At 47.8% G+C, this 24,596-nt stretch overlaps 1 protein-coding gene across 10 annotated transcripts in view; it reads left to right on the top strand.

The window, feature by feature from the left end:
- LOC119444370 (fatty acid synthase-like) overlaps window positions 1-24,596 on the top strand; it is a 648,066-nt gene that overhangs the window by 352,182 nt on the left and 271,288 nt on the right. Inside the window, exons 21-22 of one of the 10 annotated variants that reach the window (XM_049663312.1) lie at window positions 11,363-11,620; window positions 19,684-19,785. The exons of 8 other annotated variants lie outside the window; for them this stretch is intronic. In XM_049663312.1, the coding sequence (XP_049519269.1) occupies window positions 11,363-11,620; window positions 19,684-19,785 (360 nt within the window). Of the gene's footprint in view, window positions 1-11,362; window positions 11,621-19,683; window positions 19,846-24,596 lie in introns of all 10 variants that reach the window. One more of the 10 variants, XM_049663306.1, reaches the window with a different exon arrangement.

Genomic DNA, 24,596 nt, shown 5'->3' with positions numbered 1-24,596 from the left:
ATCTACCGGTCTGCCCCATGTGCGCTTTGTCACACAAGAATTGTAGAGCTGCAAATACGACATCCACTTGCACTTTACGGGCCACTTTCTTTAAACCATGCGACACCCCATGCATGTATGGCATAACCAACTCCTTTCTACTTTCGCCGATGCGCTCGCAGGTGCCACTCAATTCTCTCAGCTTTTTCAGCACAACTTCCCCACTGACAGAAGTACATGGACAGGGTAACATGCGTCCCTCAGCCGCTCTTTCTGTCTTGAAAACGTCCGAGGCATCCGATGAGGGCATGATTTGCGAAGTGCATTCACGAAACAAAGGTTTGTGATTGCTTGGTTCACCAGCTTCGATTGTGACGAAGCATGCGAATGCAGCATACATTTTACAGAGGGTGATATTCCCAACAACAATGATTGGCGGTCAAAAATAGTCTGATGTCTAAACACTGGATGGCCTATTTGACAGGTAGCTAATTCGTAATAACCGGATTGTCAAGACACTCAAGGAACAAAGCAACCACATACATCACTATTCTAGTGATATTTGAATTGAATTCATACAGCACTAAGTAGTCGTCCACATACCTAGCAGTTTTTAAAATCTGTAACGCCTCCATTCTTTTTCTTTTAGACGTCTGCCATGGTGGCGCAGAAACAGATCGATTAAGGGTGAGGCTGCTCATGACCCAATACAAACTCCTTCCTTCTGAAGATAGACTGGCCTGTCACATTCAGCATAGGTTAACCTTAGATAAAACCTTAGATGAAACGCCAGAAGCTCTAGGAACCCACTGGCTGAAATGCTTTTTGCGCAAAATTTATCTTTGCAATCTTCAATACACCGCATTAGAGCATCTTGAGGCATGGAGTAGTACAAATCCTTGACATCGATACAGCAGGCTGACATTCCTTTGTCTTGATTTTTACTTGACGCTGTTCAGGTATTTTCTTCTCTCCGTCGATCGGACAACTTAATATATGTGGATTGGAGTACTTTCAAAACTGGAGCCGGTATGCCCGAGAAACAGCGATGTCGTGAGAACGACGGACAGCATGACGAGAGTAGGTTGACGAAGCTGGAATGACGACAATGCAACAACATCTACGGCATAAGGACCAAGAGCACATGCCTAGTGGCGGAAACCTATAAGACTTGGACGACTGGGTCGGCGTAGAACGCGTCGTGACAACGGCATGACGATAACGGGCACATATGTAGTGGCGTTAGCTGGTAAACAATTTCGGCCACCAGATCGGCGTAAGAGGCAGGCAGGCAAGAAGGGCAGGGCAAGGCAGGCAGGCTCAGCTTGGCGCTGTTTTCGCGGTCGGTCTCCATTTCCTGCAGGAGTGAGTAAGCCTCCACATTTGATCAGATGGCCACCGAAGAGAAGGCCCGGAAATGTCTAGTCACCTGTATGAAGGCGTGAGGTAATCAGTTGCCGGCATCGCTGAGTCTTCCTTCGAACGTAGTCAACCCGGAGCCGGTGCACTGATGCTAATCGCAATAATCTGTTGCTAATACACATATGCTTTACGCCAGTAGCTTTGGATGGGGTCCACTCAATATATATTGTGGGCGTTTATTACGCACGTCTTCTTCATCTGTATATTATCATCATCATCCTACGTTGCGCGATCCTCATCTTCAGTTATGTGTGATCATCATCATCGGGTGTGTGCTTTTGCTGGTTCGCTGCCGAGTACTCGGGCCGAATAAACGTCGTGCCAACAGAGACGTCATAAGTGGTGGAGTTGCTCTTCGATCCTCAGTCCTCTGCCCGCTCAGTCTACCCCCTGGAGCTACGTTCAGGCCGCCGCTTGGGCCCACTGTCCGCTAGCATGTCTGAGGACGCACCACCTTCCACTTCTACCACTACCGTTCTGACACCACCAGCCACCCCTTACATCCTAAGCAGCCACCAGCGTGACCCCCATCTCTTCGCTGGCCTTCGTGAAGAAGATGTGGAGGACTGGCTCGACGAATACGAGCGAGTCAGTTCCGCTAATCGTTGGGACGACCTTAACAAGCTCCGCCACGTCTCCTTCTACCTGACGGGTGTGGCGAAGACATGGTTCTTCAACCACGAGATACTTTACTGACTGGGCTGCCTTCAAGCAGCGGCTGCGCCAAGTATTTGGTACACCGGCCGTTCGTTCTACCATCGCAAAGAAAACCATCGATACTCGCCAACAACAGCCAGGCGAGTCTTACACATCGTACATAGAGGATGTTCTTGCGCTTTGCCGCCGTATGAGTTCATCTATGCCAGAGTCAGACAAAGTGCGCCACATTCTGAAAGGCATTAGATCAGTCGCCTTCAATGCCCTTGCCATCATGAACCCCGCTAGAAGCGCTGACGTTGTCACAACGTGTCAGCGCCTGGACGAACTCGAGTCTGTTCGCCTTCAGCAGGACGTTGGTGACTATTCTTCTACGGCGGACCCACATCTGCGTGTCGTGATACGAGCTATGATACGCGAAGAATTACAGTCAATGGGCTTGTCGTCACCGTCCGTGTGCCCCAGCGCGCATTTAGCACAGCCTTGCGTGACATCATCAGGGATGAACTGGCGTCCTTGACCTGCTCCACGCGCGTGCAACCCTCCGTCTCTCGTCCCCTGCCAACATACGCGGAAGTTGCTGCCACGCCTCCAGGCAACGTCAACTCCACGGTGCCGCTACGCACGTACGCGTCAGTTGCTGCCGCGCCTCCAGTAAACATCTCGTCGATGCCGCCCGAGCTTTCATCAGCCCATTTGACTGCACTGACTCCCGGATCACTTAGCCCCCTGTACTATCCGCCATGGCGTCCGTCACGTCCCACGTGCTATTACTGCGGCTATCGCGGCCATATTTCACGTTTCTGCCGTAAGCGCCAGCAGGACGAGCGTCGGGTTACATCTCCGAACGCAACTTTTCCGGTGGAGTCTCTTCCCAACGCCGGCGTTTCTCTTCACCTCCGCTCCGCTCTACTTCTCGGCCCGCATCGACTGAAGACCGAAGCACTTACCGTTCAGCCAGACGCCGCTCCCCTTCGCCGTTCCGCCGCTCCACGTCACCACTACGGCCCGTCTCCCTCAACTCTAACATTCGTCCGGAAAACTAAGCGATGCAGTTTTTGGAGGACAAACTGCATACGACACCAGGACTGATATTCCTCCAGCGCGCCCGTCCAATATGCTCTCGGTGTTTGTCCAAGGAGTGCCCGTCGATGCTTTGGTGGACACAGGTGCGACAATTTCTGTTATTCACGCTGATTTATGTTCCCGTCTCAGAAAAGTCACGACGCCATACGATGGACCGACGCTAGTTGCAGCCCAAGGAGACCTTGTTCGACCTTCCGCTCTTTGCACTGCCCGTCTCCTGATCGATGATATCCTGCACCATATACAATTAGCTGTGCTGTCCCCGTGCGCTCATCAACTTATTTTAGGGTGGGATTTTCTCTCTTCTGCTTCCGCGGCTATTTGTTGTGGCCAACGCGTAGTCCATCTTACGGACACCGACTACTTACTTGGGGAAGACAGGTACACGCCGTTGCGCCTGATCGCTGCAGAAGATACCGAACTGCCTCCTGGCCGACAGCGCATTATTACCATTCTGTCGACCGATATCGACCATGGTGACGTCTTGGTCTTGCCCTCTTCCCGTTGCCTTCATAAAGGCATCGCTTTTGCGCCAGGTGTGGTTCGATTTTACAATGGCTCGGCGCTTGTGACCGCCACGAACGCGACATCGGAGAAAATTCTCCTTCCGCAAAGCACCACAGTGGCTTGCGCGGCCGACCCAGGGCCTGTATGCGTCGTGCCCCTTACGACTATGTCTTCCAAAGACCCTTCTACTTGTGCTACTGCTTCTCCCTCCGCCCTTACTGCAGCCATCAGCAGTGACTTGCCACCTTCACAAATGCAGCAGCTGCTTGCTTTGTTGAACAAACACGCAAATTTATTTGATGTCCATTCGTCGACTCTGGGCCAAACCACAGCTGCAGCGCATCGCATTCAGACAGACGAAGCGTCGATAGTGCGCCGTCGCCCGTACCGCGTGTCCCTAGCCGAGCGGAAAATCATAGAAGAAAATGTCGCGGACATGTTACAACAGAAGGTCATCCGGCCCTCAGCTAGCCCTTGGTCAACTCCGGTTGTTTTGGTGCGAAAAAAAGACGGTTTCGTGCGTTTTTGCGTCGATTACCCGGCCCTCAATAAGATCACTCGAAAGGACGTATACCCTATGCCTCGCATTGACGACGCCCTTGATTCACTACAAGGTGCAGAATACTTTTCGAGCCTCGATCTGCGTTCCGGCTATTGGCAAATTCCCATGCACGAAGACGATAAAGAAAAAACAGCGTTTGCCACCCGTGATGGACTTTACGAATTCAACATCATGCCTTTCAGGCTATGCAATGCACCTGCGACTTTTGAACGCATGATTGATACCGTGCTGCGTGGCCTGAAATGGAAAACTTGCCTCTGCTACCTGGATGACATTGTCGTCTTTTCATCCACATTTCCTCAGCACCTGCAACGTTTAGATGAAGTTCTGACGTGCCTTGCCGACGCTGGTCTTCAGCTTAACACGAAGAAATGCCATTTCGCCAGCAGATCTATTAAGGTCCTGGGGCATGTCGTGAGCAAGAAGGGCATACGTCCTGACCCTGACAAGATTGCTGCGGTCCTTCGCTTCCCTCGCCCAGAAAAGCCTAAAGACTTGCGAAGCTTCCTTGGCCTCGCTTCTTATTTCCGTCGCTTTCTACGGAACTTTGCCTCCATCGCTGCGCCACTACACAAACTACTTGCTTCCGGTGTACCCTTTCACTGGTCTCAAGATTGTGAAGCAGCCTTTGGCATGTTGAAGGGCGCCCTCACGTCTGAACCTGTGCTTTGCCATTTTGATGAGACTGCACCGACTCTCTTGCACACAGACGCTAGCGGCCACGACATCGGTGCCATTCTTCTGCAACGCAACAACTCTTCGCACGAGAGAGTCGTTGCATACGCCAGCCGCGTACTCACCTAATGCCGAGAAGAACTATACAATAACTGAGCAGGAGTGCCTGGCGGTTGTTTGGTCCGTACAGAAGTGTCGTCCCTATTTGCACGGGCGTCATTTTACAATTGTTACGGACCACCACGCATTATGCTGGCTCTCCACTCTCAAGAACTTGACTGGACGGCTGGGTCGCTGGGTTCTCCGCCTGCAAGAATATGACTTTGACATTATTCATAAGTCAGGCAAAAAACACCAAGATGCTGACGCTATTTCTCGTTGCCCGCTTCCTGCGCACCCACTTGACACCTCGGCAACTGCGTCGCAAAGCAACTCTTCGGATGTCACTTCTGCGTCGGTTTCCTCTCTAGCCACAATAGACCGCCTTTCTCCGGACGACGATCCAACATTTGCATTTCGCCAACGGGCTGACCCATATTGTCGGCGTATGATAGACCACCTCTCTGGCGCTTCTCGCCCACCTAACGTGCGGCTTCGACGCAAACTCGCACAATTCAAGCTGGACAATCACGTGCTGTATCGACGCATTTACCACCTTGACGGTCAACGCTGGGTGCCCGTTCTACCGCGCTCTCTTCGAGCCCATGTCCTCAGAGCATTCCACGATGACATGACTGCTGGCCATCTCGGTTTCCACAAAACCTACGATCCCATTCGAAGCCGTTACTATTGATTGGCCAGGCCTTTCTACTAGTGTGGCGAGATACGTCGGTTCCTGTTCTCCGTGTCAGCGTCGCAAACTCCCAACCTCTGCTCCTGCCGGCGAATTACTGCCTATTCCGCGTCCTGACGCACCATTTGAGGTTGTTGGTATCGACCTTTACGGGCCCCTTCCTGTTACTGCAGCTGGAAATCGGTGGATAGTGACCGCCATCGACCACCTGACGCGCTACGCTGAGACAACATCAGTGATCACTGGCTCAGCATCGGAGGTTGCCGACTTCGTCCTTCAAGCTATAATTCTGCGCCATGGTGCTCCTCGAGTACTGCTCAGCGACCGTGGAAAGGTCTTTCTCTCGCAACTTTTAAACGAAGTCCTGCGCGCCTCTGGTACCACCCACAAAACAGCGTCGAGTTACCATCCACAGACTAACGGCTTGACAGAGCGATTTCATCGCACGCTTGCCGACATGATCGCCGTATATATTCAGCCTGATCACAAGAATTGGGACAAGCTTCTACCGTTCGTCACTTTCGCCTACAACACGGCCGTTCAGCGTACCACCGGCTACTCGCAATTTTACTTAGTTTACGGACGGTCGCCTACTTCCCTTCTAGACGTTTCTTTCTTCGATGTTCCTGTCAATCCATCTGCATCGTCTAGCGAAGAATTCCTTTCACGACTCGCCCAGTGTCGCCAGCGTGCTCGCGTCAACACGGCGGCCAGGCAACACGACCGGAAGATTATTTATGACACCCTCCATCGCGTTGTGTCCTTCCGACCTGGTGACGAAATATTTCTATTGACGCCCCTTCGCACGCCTGGTTTGTGCGACAAGTTCCAGCCGCGTTTCATCGGGCCCTATATCGTCCTGGAGCAGACATCGCCCGCCAATTATCGCGTGACTCCTGTTGTCGCCACCACAGACCGCCGTTGTCGCAGCACCGAGGTCGTTCATGCCTCCCGCATGAAACCCTTCACGCGGCGGTCTTCGTCGCCTTGACTTGCGGCCAGGATGGCCGCTTCCACGTGGGGGGAAATTAGTGTGGGCGTTTATTACGCACGTCTTCTTCATCTGTATATTATCATCATCATCCAACGTTGCGCGATCCTTATCTTCAGTTATGTGTGATCATCATCATCATCGGGGGTGTGCTTTTGCTGGTTCGCTGCCGAGTACTCGGGCCGAATAAACGTCGTGCCAACAGAGACGTCATAATATATATATATATATATATATATATATATATATATACATTGTACTGTACGATAAGGATCAGTGGGGTTGTGGCTATAAGAGGGAGAACGACGACGAGGAAGATAGACCTTGATTCGGTGCTCGATCGGCTGTGTTACCTCTCGCTGCTCTATCGTGCTAGTCGCGAACGCTTACTTCCAAAGTGCTTCGCGACATTTGGTGGAGGTGCTGGGTCTTTTGCAAAACTGGAACTCCGAAGCCGGACGATCCCTGTCACAGCTCCCATGCCTGAGGAGACTAGTCCTCCCAATCCACCCCAGGCACCGTCTCCGGTCATCTGTCCTGGCGCGCCATGCCAACGGGATCCTCCCATATTAAATGGCATTGACGATCATGACGTAGAGGACTGGCTGTCACCGTACAACGGAGTGAGTGCCCACAACAAATGGACTGAAGCTGACAAGCTTCGTTACGTCCCATTCTACCTTTCCGGCGTCGCCCATCTTTGGTTCCGGAACCATGAGGCTGACTTTACCACCTGGACAGCTTTCCGAACGACACTTCAAGAGGTCTTTGGTCGCCCTGCTGTGCGCTAACTTCGAGCTGAACAACAGCTTCGCTGTCGTGCCCAACGAAAAGGCGAAACCTTTACCAGCTACATTGAAGATGTAGTTGATATTTGCCGGCGTATCAACCCAGATATGACCGAAGATGGCAAGATCAAGAACATCTTGAAAGGCATAGAAGATGACGCCTTCCAAATGCTCTTGGCGAAGAATCCTCAGACGGTCAACTACCTCCTGACGCTTTGCCAGAGCTATGAAGAGCTACGCAAACAACGGCTTTCTACCCGCCAAGCTTTCGCTCCGGACGTCGCGCTTTCAGCTCTGAGTGACGGTGTCAGTGCTGCTTGCAGTTGAGATGTTCGACCAAATCAAGCAATTTGTACGAGAAGAAGTGGCACGTCAACACTCTCTTCTGCCAGCCAGTCAAGCGTCAGAGTCGCCCTTGTCTCCCGATCTCCGTCAGGTGATACAGGAACAAGTCGCTAACGCCGTCCCACTTGCTCATCAACCGCCTCCTACGCCTGTTCCACTTACGTACGCCGCCGTTGTCGCGAATCCAAGGCCCCCGTCTGCAGCTATTCAATCGCGACCTACCAGCGCCTTTCCCTCACCTCCGCATTTAGCTGCAACATATGCCCCTACAAGCAGCTCTTGGCCGCCACAGCAGCCTGTGCGCCCACCTCGCCAATTTCTCCACCAGTCTCAGCCCACTGCTGTCAATCCATGGCGCACCCACGACATCCGCCCTATCTGTTATTCGTGCGGCCTGCCTGGACATGTAGAACGGTTTTGCCGCCGGCGCGGATGGTATCCTTCGGATTCTGTGAGGGCGCAAAGCAGCGGCTTCGACTCTCCGTTCCGTTCCGCTCCTGCCGCTCAGCACTTCGAAGCCTCATCTCCTTCCTCCCGCACCTTCAATATCCGTCGGTCTCCGTCACCCCGTCGGCGTTCTCTGTCGCCGCTTGTCCGTCGCCCTGAAGCTATCCGAGAGGAAAACTAAGGAACGCAGTTCCGGTGGCAACAACTGCGATCTCAACGAACTCCACAAGCACTAATTTATTTCCTGCGAACGTCCTTGAAGTTTATGCAGAAGACATTGCCGTTCATGCGCTTGTAGACACGGGAGCAGCAATATCAGTGATTTCGAACCAGCTTCGTCTTCAACTAAGAAAAGTCGCGACGCCATATTCTGCCGTTTCATTACGCACCGCAAGCGCTGCGCCGATTGAACCCTTAGGGATGTGTACCCTGCGTGTTCTTATAAGTGGAACTTTATACCGTGTTGAGTTCGTTATTCTGCCTCGCTGCTCCCATGCCATGATTTTAGGATGGGACTTTCTGTCATCTCATCATGCCGTTATTGATTGTGCCCGTGCGGAACTCGCTCTGTCGCCATTCGGCAACCACGCTTTTGAAGATACTGACGACGCTTCCGGTCGTGTGTTCCTCACCGCCGACACCGAAATTCCTCCATACTCTGCCGCACTTGTACCCGTTTCCTGCGTCGTGTTTCCCGACTCCACAGTTCTTTTCACGCCGTCTAAGCTTGTTGCTCGCCGTCATCCCTTCTTGCTTCCTTTTGCCCTTCTTGCCATTCGACAAGGTTCCAGCGCACTTTATGTCTCAAACCTGTTTCCTTGCCCTGATAGCCTGCTGCACGATGAGTGTCTTGGTTATGCTGACGAAATCGAACCAAGCTTCCTTTATGATGTGCCTGACGACCCGGTTTCGCCTCAGGTTGACGCTATGGCCCTTCAAGTTTCTCCTTCGGTGCCGCCGTGTGACCCTACATTTTCCAGGTGTATTGATCCCAACCTCACTGCCGGTCGGCACACCCAGATCGTTAATCTCCTTGACCGCTTTCGCACGTCATTCGACCTACAACAATCTCGCTTAGGCCGTACTTCCACTGTTGTCCATCACATCGACACCGGCTACCATGCGCCCTTACGCCACAGGCCTTATCGTGTATCCGCCACTGAGCGTAGCGTCATCGCTGAGCATGTTGGATACATGCTCCAGTGCGGTGTCATACAACCTTCGCACGGTCCCTGGGCTTCTCCTGTAGTGCTGGTCAAAAAGAAAGATGGCACACTTCGCTTTTGCGTGGACTACCGGCGCCTCAATAAGATCACCCGCAAGGACGCTTATCCACTACCCCGTATTGACGAAGCACTAGACTGCCTACAAGGCGCCGAATTCTTCTCATCTTTAGACTTACGATCCGGGTACTGGCAAGTACCAGTGGCTGAGTCATACCGTCCAAAGACGGCCTTCATCACACCTGATGGTTTATTTGAATTCACCGTGATGCCATTTGGCCTCTGTACGCGCCTGCCACATTTGAAAGAATGATGGAAAACATATTGCGCGGCCTCAAATGGCAGATATGTCTGTGTTATCTGGACGACATCGTTATCTTTTCACCGGACTTTCCTTCCCACTTACTTCGACTTGAACGCGTCCTCAAATGCATCGCCGATGCTGGCCTCCAGCTTAACCTGAAGAAGTGTCGCTTCGCCGCCCGGCAGCTGGTAATCCTCGGCCATGTCGTGTCGAAAGAAGGTGTACTCCCTGATCCGGCCAAACTACAATCTGTTGCCCAGTTTCCACGACCACAGACCTTGAAAGAACTGCGGAGCTTCATTAGGTTAGCGTCATACTTCCGCCGTTTCATCCGCAATTTCGCCAGCATCATAGCACCTTTAACCCAGCTTCTTCGTGGTGGCCACAACCTTTCGACCTGGTCACCGGATTGCGATGCCGCATTCACAAAGCTGCGTCGTCTCTTGACGTCTCCTCCAATCCTGCGCCATTTCGACCCAAGCGCTCCTACTGAAATCCACACGGATGCCAGTGGCGTCGGCCTTGGTGCAGTTCTCGCTCAAAGAAAGGCTGGCTTCGATGAGTACGTCGTCGCCTTCGCCAGTCGTGCACTCAGTAAAGCAGAATCGAACTATTCTGTAACAGAAAAAGAATCATAATGAAACTTTTGCGCACACAACACGAAACCACAACGAAGAAGTACACAAGGACTAGCGCAGACTAACAACTGACCTTTATTCACTAAGAAAACACATATATATGGTCGCGACACGCACCTCACAATCACTGCACATGAGCACAAGGGCATTTTGTAATCTATTACATAAAAAATAAAACCTTTAACAAAACCTTTGCGCTATCACATCTTATTCATCAGGTCAATTTCCTTGTCATTCAATGCTATTGAAGGATGACTGACACATGTGCTTTGTAGTTTAGATATATGCCAAGCTTCCACAATCTCTCTTGTTGTCTGATTAGGATGAAAATACAAATTATCAGTTTGATTACACACAGGACTACACATATTCATTGAACACCGTGCACAATGTAATGTCAAATGTGTCAGCTGGAAGGCAGCTGACACATTTGGCATTACATTGTGCACGGGAACCTTACGCCGTTGGTGTAGCGCTAAGAAAAGCCACTAAAATAGTATATGTGTAGTGATGGAAGACGCAGTGAATTTTCAGCTATCTTGAGGGGTAGCCAAGCTGTAGTTTCTGCGTTTAACTTGCAGTCGCAGCAATCAGGAATGAGCTCTGGTAGCTATGGTTTCTTGATGCTGAGGACAAGGCCTCGGGTTCGAATCCTGGCAAGACAGGTCCCATTACGATGAGGCTGAAATGCGAAGACACTTGTGTCCTTGGATTTAGGCATGAATTTATGACCCACAGACGGTGTCAGTTGTTCCACAGCACCGTACAGCGGTGACTCACACAGCACGTGTCTTGCTTTGGGACGTCAAATTCAATAACGTTACTTAACGATCAGCAACAAGTTTCAGTATTCAAGTCCATTCCGCTTGCTGGGCCATAGTGAAACAATATTTTCACCGTTTTTTATCTCAATATTTGCTTTAATTCGAAATTATCTACGTGCAGGTGCGCCACGAGATAAGCCAATGCAAGAACTATGACGCCAAACTAGACGCGGCCATCAACATTCTGCTGAAGGCCTTCGGAGAAACGCAACCGATCCGAGAAGACCTTGCAATGAGCATGTCTACCTTCCATGACTGTCTGAAGGCCGCGAGTACTTACGAGCCAAAAGTGAAGTTCATTGGGAACGTAGTGCTCGTCAAGGCATCGCAAGCACGAGACATGGCACGACGGCTACCGCCCGACTACGGTTTATCGGAGGTAAGCGAGTATACTTTGGCATTGAAACAGAAGCAGTAGACGATGGCGCAGAGTACGTGAGTTTCATATCAGCATAGACCATCTGCAGCTGCATGTAACCGACTGACGTCATACGATGTTTACTGAGTCACTTCCACCAGTAGTACTAGAAGAGGAACTTGGGCGAGTTGGTGATTTACCATCAGTAGTGATTTCCTCTAAGGTAAAACTTCTCTAGCGTGTTTAACCTTAGCCTTCTACGAACTATTCATTTTAAATACTATAGCGCTTCAACCCCACAAGCGTATGCAGCAGGCCATGGCATGCCATAATCGCGTTTAAAATGTAAAGGACTCGACTATTCAATGCAAGTTTAGTCACGTATAGAATATGCCGTAACAATATCCACAAATTGTTTCGGGGCATAGGCAAAGACTATGATAGGTGTCCGACACAAAAACATATTTGATGCTAGGAAATGCTAAGATACACAAATAAAAGAAGCACAACGTTCAGAATAAAGAACGTAAGGTGCAAATTGTGATAAGAGCCAAAAGAATAACAATAAAATATAAAAGCAATTGAAAACAAATAGCAAATCTAGGCGAATTCCGTTGCCGAGTAGTATGTGATTCATAATGGCATTATTGCGCACATCATTACAGGCGCGTACATGATCGAAAAGACCGAAATAGAACTGTGCCAGTTGTTGTTTAAGTTGACGCCGCATATTTTTCTTCTCTTCATGTCGCTAAACAGCAAAGAAGGCGCCAGTTGACCACATTGCGCTTCCTAGTGTTTGCTTAGATTTTTTTTTGTTTCAGTATGTGTCATACTACAAAAAGCGGCCCTTAAGTTAGGTTTCTCCAAGAAAAAACATACTTTTTGTTGTATGCATAGCTTTCATATTAATATGTTGCTTTCTCAGTAAATGGTTCGTATTATGCGTTGCTGCAACGAATGTATGCAACTGTCCGATAATAAAGTTTTTGCAACGTGGCTCCGTGCACTATTATTTACTCAAAGAAATCTTCGCTCGGTAAAAATATTGGCATAAATTTTGATAATGTAGCATTAACCGCGCTAAATAACGGAAACGGCACACTGCAGCTATGCGACAGTAAAAATTTAGGGCACCTCCGTGGTAGGAATGCGATGCTCAATAGTGCAGCATATTGAATAAAATTATGGCCCGCATACTCATCAAATTGGTGCAGCAATTAAAAATAACTGCTCCCCGCAGGGGCGTCTGCGCAAGCAGGCGTTTGGTGTGTTGCGACAACACGGACCCGAGCACACGACGGTCGGACCCTCCCGCGTCTAACCGTGCGCGGCTTAGACGTGTCCGGGGAAAAGAGGATCCTGGGGGTTGAGCCGATCCCGGGTGTTCGGACCTTTATGGCCCCCCGGCGGAGGCAACACACCCCTTTGGCCTCGGCTTCACGTAGACGGCACCCCCGGACTGACCCACCCGGGGGAAATCGGTAGTTGCCTTTTCCTGTCTCTCTCTCTCTCCAATCTTCGTCTTTCTATCTCGCCTCTTCATCTCTCCTGTCTTCTACTCACTTCCATATTACTTCCGATCTTCTTGGCAGCGAGGGTTAACCCTGTGTGAGTAACCAACCTAGGTTATTTCATATTCGGTTATAGTGGTGACGTACAGCTGGCGTCTGCGGGACCTGTGTTTACAGGCCCTGCAGCGTCCCCTTGTTGGGCTCCATGGTGGGTGGCTGGCGTTGCTGCCGAAAATTCCATATATCCTTATGGCTAGTTCCTTCCCATCACTCCCTGATCGCCGTCTGAAACGAGGGCGCACCGAAGACGTGTTCCAGTTCTTTGGACATCAAAAACAAAACTTTCCACGATTCCATGTAATTCACTCGGAAAAAGCAGGAAAACAAGTACGAACAATCTCCCCTTTTCTAGTCTCTAAATCCCTTACTGATGCTCTTGGGCCAGGTTATAAGGCATCGAGGATGGCCAGTGGTGATCTCCTCTTGGAGCTCCATGATCAGAAGCAATATGAAAAGCTGCCTAATCTAGTCTCCTTTGGGGACATCCAAGTAACTGTAACCCCGCACCGCACCATGAACACCACCCGTGGCGTTGTCTCAGACGACGATTTGTTGGAACTCACTGAAGCTGAACTCTTGGAGGGCTTAAGTGAACAGAATGTTATCAACGTTAAGCGAATTAAGATGAGGCGTGACGGAAAAGAAATACAGACCAAGCACCTGATACTCACTTTCAATTCAAGTGTTCTGCCCGAGTCCATCGAGGCCGGGTACATCAAACTTCGTGTGAGGCCATACGTGCCAAATCCTCTGAGATGTTTTAAGTGCCAGCGATTTGGGCACAGTTCACAGAACTGTCGAGGCCGCCAAACTTGTGCAAAATGCAGTGCTTCTGAACACTCCTCCGAGTCTTGTGAAAGCTCTCTACATTGTGTTAACTGTGATGGGGAGCACGCCACCTACTCGCGGTCGTTCCCAACCTGGAAAAAAGAAAAGGGAATAGTAACTATTAAAGTAAAGGAAAACATAACTTTCAAGGAGGCACGCAGGCGGGTATTGCACCTGCCAAAAACCAGCTTTGCCGAATTGGCGCGTCAGGGGGCAGCGCCACAACGGCTCCCGGCGGCTGTCTGGCACACGCGTAGTGGGCCGGCGGTGACGCCATCCGCCCCCTCGGCGGCTGCAGCTAGCGCTGCTCCGCCATCTCAGAACAAGGGGCCATCGACCTCCGAGCTGGTGGCCTCCAAGGTCTCGTCCCTCGAGACGAGGCCTTCACGTCAAACTAACCGCTCGCAAGAGCGCGTGTCCAGCGCCTCGCAAGAGGAGATGGACACAACACCAAGCGTGAGGGCGCAGCCAGCGCCTAAGGAGCGGCGCGATTCCATCGACCGCTCCAAAAAAGAAAAATCTCGTGTCACGGCTCCTGGAAAGGGCCCGTGAGCTAACTTTGTATTCTTGAACGCACAGCACAAAAACACATTCAAAATGGACACACAAATTTTACAGTGGAATGTGAGAGGACTTCTCCACAACCTCGACGATATTAGGGAACTCCTTAAAAAATATAACCCAAAAGTGCTGTGTGTTCAGGAAACACATCTAAAACCCACACAAACAAACTTCCTCAGACAATATGCTATCTTCCGTAAAGACCGTGACGTTGCTGTTGCCTCCTCTGGAGGTGTAGCAATAATTGTGGATAAATCTGTTGCTTGCCAGAATCTCTCTCTTCAGACACCACTTGAGGCGGTGTCCGTGCGAGCGATACTCTTCAACAAGTTGGTAACCATCTGTTCTATCTACATACCGCCAGACTACAAACTCAGCAAAACGGAATTTTATATGCTAACTGACCAGCTCCCGGAACCATACATTATTGCCGGTGATTTTAATGCTCACAGCACTTTGTGGGGAGACTCCCGGTGTGACGCCAGGGGTCGGCTTATAGAGAACTTTCTAATAACCTCTGGTGCATGTCTGTTTAACAAAAAAGAGCCCACATATTACAACATCTACCATAATTCATTTTCTTCCATAGATTTAGCGATTGGCTCTGCTACACTTCTTCCCTATATGGAATGGAATGTCGTTAAAAATCCATTCGGGAGCGACAACTTTCCTGTGACACTGACTCTGATAGAGGAGCATGACAGTCCTCCCCACGCCCCCCGTTGGAAAATAAAATCAGCTGACTGGAAAGGTTTTAAAGAGTCAACCTACTTATCACCAGATTTTATCAACGATTTTAGTATTGACGACGCAGTAGCATATTTTACTGGTTTTACACTCCACGCAGCTGAAAAATTCATTCCACAAACAAAAGGCCTCTCATGTAAAAGACGGGTTCCCTGGTGGAATGAGGAGTGCAGACTGGCACGAAAGAAACAGAACAAAGCGTGGGGCGCATTGCGTCGCGCCCCGACTACGGAAAATCTTATCGAATTTAAACTGGTAAAATCGCAGGGAAGGCGTTCGCGGCGACAGGCAAGGAGGACTAGCTGGGAGAGGTTTCTCTCTAGTATAACATCCTATACCCAAGAGAGTAAAGTATGGAATGGCCTAAGAAAGCTAAAGGGGCAGCAAATCCACCCATTACCTTTAGTTGACGACCATGGAAATACCTTGGAAGACCAGGCCAACGCTCTGGGCGAACACTTCGAACGTGTATCAAGCTCCATACATTACTCAAAATCATTCCTTAAATATAAACAAATAGCAGAACTTAAGTCACTGGATCGCAAATGCAGACCGAATGAACAATACAACCGTCCATTTAATATAGCCGAGCTGAGAGCTGCCTTGAGCGTATGCAGCAGCTCCGCACCGGGACCTGACAGAATCATGTATGACATGATTAAAAACTTACACACTGACACACAGATGACACTTCTGGGACTTTTCAACTCTATCTGGGCTGCCGGATACCTGCCTTCCTCATGGAAGGAAGCTATTGTTATTCCAGTTTTGAAGCTGGGCAAAGACCCTTCCTCGGCGGCAAGTTACCGCCCGATAGCTCTCACAAGTTGCCTGTGTAAACTTTTTGAAAAAATGATTAATCGCCGACTTAAACATTTCCTTGAACTGAACAATATGCTTGATCCCTATCAGTGTGGCTTTAGAGAAAGGCGGTCCACAACTGACCATCTTGTGCGCATTGAAGGACATATACGTGACGCATTTGTACATAAACAGTTTTTCTTGTCGATATTCCTCGATATGGAAAAGGCGTACGACACAACTTGGCGTTACGGAATTTTTCGAGACTTGTCGGGAATGGGCATCCGTGGAAATATGCTAAACGTAATAGAAAGCTATTTGTCTAACCGTACCTTCCGTGTGAAAATCGGCAACGTATTGTCGCGTCAATTTATACAGGAAACTGGTGTACCCCAAGGAGGTGTGCTCAGCTGCACACTGTTTACCGTGAAGATGAACACGCTTCGTGCTTCATTACCGCCAGCTATTTTTTATTCCGTCTACGTAGACGACATACAAATAGGTTACAAATCCTGCAACCTTACAGTGTGTGAGAGACAGGTACAACAGGGCTTGAACAAAGTGTCCAAATGGGCAGACGAAAACGGATTCAAAGTGAACCCCCACAAAAGTTCTTGTGTTCTTTTCACCAGGAAGAAAGGGCTTCTTCCAGATCCCACTATCGAAATGTATGGACAACAGATACCTGTCAACAAAGAGCACAAGTTCCTAGGCATCATACTTGATTATAAACTTACTTTCATTCCGCATATAAAATATCTCAAGGTGAAATGTCTAAAAACAATGAACTTACTGAAAATTTGTCTAACACATCCTGGGGTAGCGGCAGGAAGTGTTTACTGAATCTTTACAAAAGTCTCATTTCATCTCGATTGGATTATGGTAGCGCGGTATATCACTCTGCCACCCCTAGTGCGCTGAAGATGCTGGATCCCGTCCACCATCTAGGTATCCGCCTGGCCACTGGAGCTTTCAGAACAAGCCCCATTGAAAGTCTATACGTCGAATCAAATGAGTGGTCACTCCACCTGCAGAGAACATTCACCAGCCTCACATATTTCCTTAAAGTTCACTCTAATCAGCAGCATCCGTGTTTTAATACCGTTAACGATATGACGTGTGCTACACTTTTTCGGAATCGTCCCTCTGTAAGACAGCCTTTCTCACTGCGTGTCAGGGAGCTTAGCGAAGAAATGGACATCCCACTCCTCGAACATCACTTAATGCCTTCAGCCAAGCTGTTACCACCTTGGGAGTGGCAGGTAGTAGAATGTGATATATCCTTTGTAGAAGTTACAAAGCACGCTTCAGAGGTCGAAATCCGAATGCATTTCCTAGAATTACAGTCCAAGTACTCGTGCACAGAATTTTACACGGACGCTTCTAAATCATATGCCGGAGTATCTTATGCAGCCGTCGGTCCGTCCTTCTCGGAATCTGGCGTACTCCACCCAGAAACAAGTATCTTTACGGCTGAGGCCTACGCAATATTGTCAGCCGTAAAGCATATAAAGAAATCAAAACATCAAAAAACTATTATATTTACAGACTCCCAAAGCGTCGTAAAAGCCCTGAAGTCACCCTGTAAACAGAAAAACCCTGTCCTCATTGAGCTCTATTCTGTTCTTTGTAGAGCATACGCAACTAACCAGCATGTGATTATATGCTGGGTGCCTGGGCATAGAGGCATCGAGGCCAATGTTCTTGCCGACCAAAAGGCCACATCAGTCACATCACCCGCTAATAACCCTACAGCTGCTGTTCCTGCAACAGATTTGAAACCTTTCTTGCGAAAGAAACTGCGAAGCCACTGGCAACGCTTGTGGGACGCAGAAACAAATAATAAGCTTCATTTGATTAAGCCACAGTTAGGTTACTGGCCCTCCGTAACAAAAACCCGGCGAACTGATATCCTATTCTGTCGTCTGAGAATAGGACACACGTACGGCACCCACAATTTTCTATTGAATGGTAATGATACTCCAACCTGTGGTAGATGTGGCGAGAGGCTCACCGTGCTCCACGTCCTCCTGGAGTGTCGGGAAGCCGAAAGAGAAAGAAACACTTTCCTCTAGCATATCGCTACTGTCTCCCTCTACATCCCGCTATGTTCCTTGGTAAAGAACCGCTCTTTAACACCACAGCAGTCCTCGCATTCTTGAATGATGTTGTGCTACATGTTATTAGGCCAATAAGTTCGTAGCGCATCCTCTCTTCAGAGGATGTTGCTGTGATAGTTCTTTATAGCACATGTCTCCAGGCCTTTGTGTTTCAAGGGCTCTGTTTTAGGCACTTGTGCTTCTGGCCGATTCTTACGTCTGTGATATTTTGTCTTATCACTCTTTTGCAATGCATTGTTCATGTCTATAGTACACATCATTAGTCATTGCCATAATCTTATTACGTATAGATTTTACGCACTTTACAGCGACTTTTTTAGGCCCCTTTACAGCCATGCCACATCTCTTCATGTAATTGACTATTCATATATCATTAACAAGTCATTACCATCGTCTTGGCACTCTTTGGCCATAACTGGCCCTTGCGCCAACAAACCACAATAATAAAAAAATAACTGCTTTCGGGCGTTGCTAATGGCTGTCTCACACGTGCACATTCAATTGCCGCAAAATAAATGGCAGTCTGTCGCACAGAGGATGCGTGGACAGCTGCAGTAATTTCTACTTGAATCACGATTGCTTTGATGGCGTTGAGAGAATATATTTACTTCAAGAACCAGTGTCATTCACGGCAGCCTCGTACATAACGGATGACAACAAAGTTATGAGAAAATGATCATTTTAAAGTTATGATTTCCTGTGTTTTACATAAGGTATTACACCTCATGAATTCTCATGAAATTGGTGTGGTATTAACGGCATGTCAGAAGATGGCTGGAAGACGTATATACTGTTATTTTGTGCTTTTTAAGATGGTCGAATAAGCATGGCGCCATTGCTATACGGTAACAATCAAATTAACACAATTATAGTCACGGCAAACAAATTTAATAAGGAAGCGAGTAAGCAAGAGGAAGAGGAAGAAGGGTAACCCGCAAATGTTAAAGGTGCCGACGCGGCAATGTCATCCGTCATTGTTTGAATTGTGAATGTAAAAATAATTATGTTGTTTATTAACTACGAGTGAAACTGTCGAAAAGAAAAGGTTGTAGATTAAAATTAAATCACTAGAGCCCTTTATTTATTGCTTCTGAATAAGTGTGCATACAACTGTAATTACTGCACTATACGAAGTATACTTTGTAGGCCCCCATGTTTGCGGTTCCTAGGGACGTGCGTCTAAAGTCACGTAGATTCTAAATGGTATCCGATATGCGACTAGAGAACGGTACGAGTCAATTGTTAAGGTTATCGTTTTCCTCAATGTATACAAAAATTCTGCAAATTATATCTATACAACCTCTCTGACCATAAAAACGGAACGTACATAACCCGTCAACACCTGATTTCCTGCTCTGCGCGTATCACGAGTGTTGAATTACTGTAACGTCCAGATCGGCGACCTGTGTTAGAAACTTATATGTTGTTTTCCTCCCCTCTTGCCCACTTTTAGTGTTGTGACGGAAAAGTCGACGTCAGAGTGGTGGATGGCTCACACGAAAGCTTCATTCTCGGCGAAGGTGCAAAGCAGTGCGCAGCCATTATCAGCCAGCAGGTGCGGCGCTGAAACTCGGTGGTCCTTGTACCACACAGGGTACACACGGCGTCACTGATGGTGCGTCGGCCGCTGCGAGAAAGAAGATGCGTAACCTGATGAAGTGAACACTATTTGACTGCTCTTTATTTTTGGGTGTTTTATAAGGTCTGTTAAATTTTTTTGATTCGTGATAACCTGTATTTCAACATACTAGCAAAATAGCGTTGCAGTAATTTTCTAATAAAAAGTTTTATGCAACAATGCTGCTATTTGTGTTTTCATTTGCATTCACCGGGGTTGAACAGCGGCGTAGACCAAAAAAGGACCACCAGCTCTATTCGTTGTCCTTTTAAGGAGTGTATCTTGGCGACGTATTGTCGGACGATTGCTTTCGGCGATATTACTTTCAGTGTGCGCAACACCTGGTTGTGCGAAACCTGTTTTACAGAGAAGCTGCAAAGGGGATTTCCGCAACCGCTTCCATTCGGCGAGAGTAATAGCCGAGGGCAGCGTGCTCGGTATAAAATGTGTATAAAAGAACAGCCAGCTCTGCATCGCAACCTGGGTAGCAGTGCCGAATTTTTGCTTTGCCAGATCATTATCAATTTGTACGCAAGGTAAGCCTTGCGTATGCCTCACTCCAATAGACAACAAATTCTTCGCGCGTTTTGTTTAGCCAGTAATCCGCAAATTTTGTTTCTCACGTCGCGCTTTACCGGCTCTACGAAGGATGTCCGCCATGGATTTTGCCGGCTTCGGCGGGTAAATCCGACGGCGTGGTGTAGCAGCGCAGCTTGCGTGGGAGCCCCGAAGTGGCCGCATCAACAGAGTGTCGGTGATGAGTGGTCTATACGAACACCAGCAATCGGATCCCCTATACTTCCGAAGTGTGTGTGTGAGAACTCGCTTATACATCTATTCGGTCGGCGTTGCAACTGGTTCGCCCTGTTTCTTTCGTGAAAGCAAGCAAGGCTTCTTTCGTGAAAGAAACCCGTGAATACACGCAAAGTGTCTCGAGCGGCCAGTCGCGCGGAAATTTTTTGTGTATTCAGGGCCTCGAATTTTGTGTATTCAGGGTATTTGTGTATTGAGCAACAGAAAGCTGTATCGGTAGTCTTTCATGTTGCTGTACAATTTTTTTCATTGATACCTTTCATCTAATTATAATATTTGAAAAGTTCTTTTATTCATTAAGACTAAGTATGTAATTAGGTGGAATGAAAGAATATAATCTGAGTACGTGCAAAGTGATGGCAAACAACATCACCTTCGGTCTGTCCAGTTGCGTGACATTCGCATATTTTTAAATCTTGGTGCACAATAATTCGCACACCCTGTCTATCCACAGAATATCACATTGCTGCAACGGAATACAGGCACAGTAATACTGGCCAAGTTATAATTTAGTGTCATAAACAGAGACAGCAAATTCGAATATAGGCTGGCTAAGAGCGATACACTCTTATTTAGTGAGTGGAAATAAACTGATGAGTTGTTTTCTAGCCCATGTGCTTGCACGGGTACTAGTGCCTCTGCGTAGCAACCAGGGCTCTCTTCCGGCATGGTTATTCGCATTTGTCGCCACTTGCATCCGTGATTCTCAATGTTGACTCCAACAAGTGCTCCTGATCCTTTAATTTTAACAAAAATCGAATATTCGATAATTTCGAATAATATCCTCATGAAAATGTTTATCTTTTATGTTTATTGAATGAACGAGAAGAAAGGGAAACGAGGGGCCCGATTTTTATTATTCATATCATAAGAAGCCAACCAACAATGACCTTGGTGTCATTGTTTGTTGGCTTCTTATGATATGTTTATTGAATGTTTCAGGCGGTCGTGCGAGGAAACATCCTTTATGTTTCTTTATGTCGAAGTTTCGCCCCTGCATCCTTGTTTCCTTTTTGCGTCATCCCTCGATGTATCCTTTGTGTGGCCGTATTTTATAAGTCGGAGATGTCATTTCGCCGCTGGTTTCATGGTTCCATTATGGGACCCAAATTAATGCATCGCTTGTGGCCCGGAAATTTTAAGACTACTGCTTGTGCACCAGAATTCATATAATACTGTTGCGAAACCACCAGTTTATTAGCCTTCATAATGGTACTGGGGTACCGCTAAAAATGTTTTATAGCAAATGTGGGAGGCAAGTAAAATAATATCTTAAGCTGCCTAGCTGCACTTTGACACCGGGCGGCTGAAAAAGTAAAAAAATAGGGTGAAAAGCCAAGTGACTGCCGTAAGTCCACAAAACCATATAAAGAAAAACTAAAACTTCTTCACTGTTACGGCTAGCCATGGCCAGTGCATTCCTACAAAACGAAACGTTATTTTAATAAACACTAATAAGTAAAGTAATTATTAATAAATGGTGTTCTTAACTACCAAATGAAAGTTTACAGTGTACGAGCGTAAGAAATAGCCTGTGGGACGTGATGGGTTGATTACAAATATAACAATCTTTCAGTTGCCGCGTCAGGGGTACTCATGATTGCACAACACACACAACATAAATGCTGTCTAGAATGAGTACCAATTTATAGCAACATGGATTTTGTAGATGTTACAAAGATAATGGGATGTGTACCAAATGATTCTTTGTGAGCAGGAAACCGCTATACTCCAGAAAAACATCACAAAAAGGACTAAATAACAACAAACAGCAATCGGAGATCAGCATAATAATAACCAATGACCAGAGGAAAAGCTGCTGGAGAAGATGGAATAACAGTCGATTTAATCAAAGATGGAGGAGATATCATGCTTGAAAAGCTTGCGGCCCTTTATACGCAATGCCTCATGACTTCAATTCACCGTGTAAGAAATATACTGCAGCTGTTCACACTCCGCCCAACAACGCTACCAGTTCTTGTTCGGCGCAAATCCGGCGGACACGCCGGTGGGAATAGCGGTCGCTGAGAGGCCAGCATGCAATGGCCTAGGTCGCCTAGGTTACGGCTCGGTCCCATTGTCCCCTGAACAGCAGCGCACCCCACGCTGCTGCGGCCGGCGCAGTCGCTACAGCTACGCCGTGGCTGCAGCACATGCACCGGCTGCAGCTGCGTGGGGTGCGCTGCTGTTCAGGGGTCGTTGGGAATGGCTACAGCGAACACGATCCGTGCGCTCTCCGCCGCGGTATGCGGCGTGTGTCAACACCTGAAGTATATTTCTTGCACCGTGCTTCAAGTGTACCATAGAGCTGGAAGGACGCCAACGTTATAATAATCCATAAAAAAGGGAGACGTTAAAGAATTGAAGAATTATAGACCCATAAGCTTGCTTTCAGTATTGTATAAAATATTCACCAAGATAATTTCCAATAGAATCAGGGCAACACTTGACTTCAGTCAACCAAGAGAACAGACTGGCTTCAGGAAGGCTTATTCTACGATGGATCATATCCATGTCATCAATGATGTAATCAAGAAATCTGTGGAGTACAATCAACCTCCCTGTATGGCTTTCATATATTATAAAAAAGACATTTTATTCCGTACAGATACCAGCAGTAATAGAGAGATTGCGTAATGTAGTAGTACAGGGAGCGTACATGAATATCTTGGCAAATATCTACAAAGTTTCGAGAGCTACCTTGGTTCTCGACAAGAAAAGTAGAAAGTTACCGATGAAGAAAGGGGTCAGACAAAGAGACACAATCTCTCCAATACCATTCGCTGCATGCTTAGAAGAAATATTCAAGTTCATAGACTGGGGATGCTTAGGAGTGAGGATCAACGGCGAATATCTCAGCAACCATCATTTTGCAGATGTCATTGTCCTATTCAGCAACAATGGGGACGAATTACAGCAAAGTACTGAGGACCTTAACCGAGAAAGTGTAATAGTACGATTGAAGATTAATATGCAAAAACAAAGGTAATGTTCAATAGCTTGGGAACGGAACAACAATTCAGGATCGCTAGTGAGCCTCTAGAGTGTAAAGGAGTACGTTTATTTAGGTCGATTACTCTCAGGGGACCCTGGTCACGACAAGGAAACTTACAGAAGAATAAAATAGGGTTGGAGTGCATACGGAAGGCATTACCAAATCCTGACTGGGAGCTTACCACTGTCGTTGAAACGAAAAGTGTACACTCATTGCATTCTACCGGTGTTAACATGCCGGGCAGAAACTTGGACTTTAACAAAGAAGCTCGAGAACAAGTTAGCAACCGCACAAAGAGCGATGAAACGAAAAGTGTTAGGCCTAACGTTAAGAGACAGGAAGAGAGCGGTGTGGATCAGAGATCTAACGGGGATAGCCGATATTGTAGTTTACATTAAGAGAAAAAAATGTAGCTGGGCAGGCCATGTAATCTGTAGGATGGATAAGCTGTGGACCATTAGAGTTACAGAATGGATACCAAGGGAAGGCAAGCGCCGTCGATGACGGAAGAAAACTAGGTAGGGTGATGAAGTTAGGAAATTTGCAGGCGCAAGTTGGAATCAGCTAGCGCAAGACAGGGGTAATTGGAGATTGCAGGGAGAAGCCTGCGTCCTGCAGTGGACATAAATATAGGCTGACGAGGATGCTGATGGAATCAATAACCAAGGTAATAGCTTTTAACTATCAAACGCAATTCTCTAGATTGCTTGCAACACCAGCGGCAACAAATATAAATTTCTTTGCAGAAAGTGCCATATGCATTCGTATAGAAAAATAGAATATGCATTCCTTAACAGGATACGACGACATGTGCAACGTTTTAGAGAACAAGCGGAATAACAACTGCCCGCATGTATGACTTGCGGTGGGCAAATGTCAATTTTTTCGAATACAAGTCGTAAGTATCGAATACCGTAACCGCGGTGTTAACGTAGGTGGA

The sequence above is a fragment of the Dermacentor silvarum genome, chromosome 3 (genome assembly GCF_013339745.2).
Source record: "Dermacentor silvarum isolate Dsil-2018 chromosome 3, BIME_Dsil_1.4, whole genome shotgun sequence".
Classification (NCBI taxonomy): Eukaryota; Metazoa; Arthropoda; class Arachnida; order Ixodida; family Ixodidae; genus Dermacentor; species Dermacentor silvarum.
This window is presented reverse-complemented; position numbering and strand designations above follow the sequence as displayed.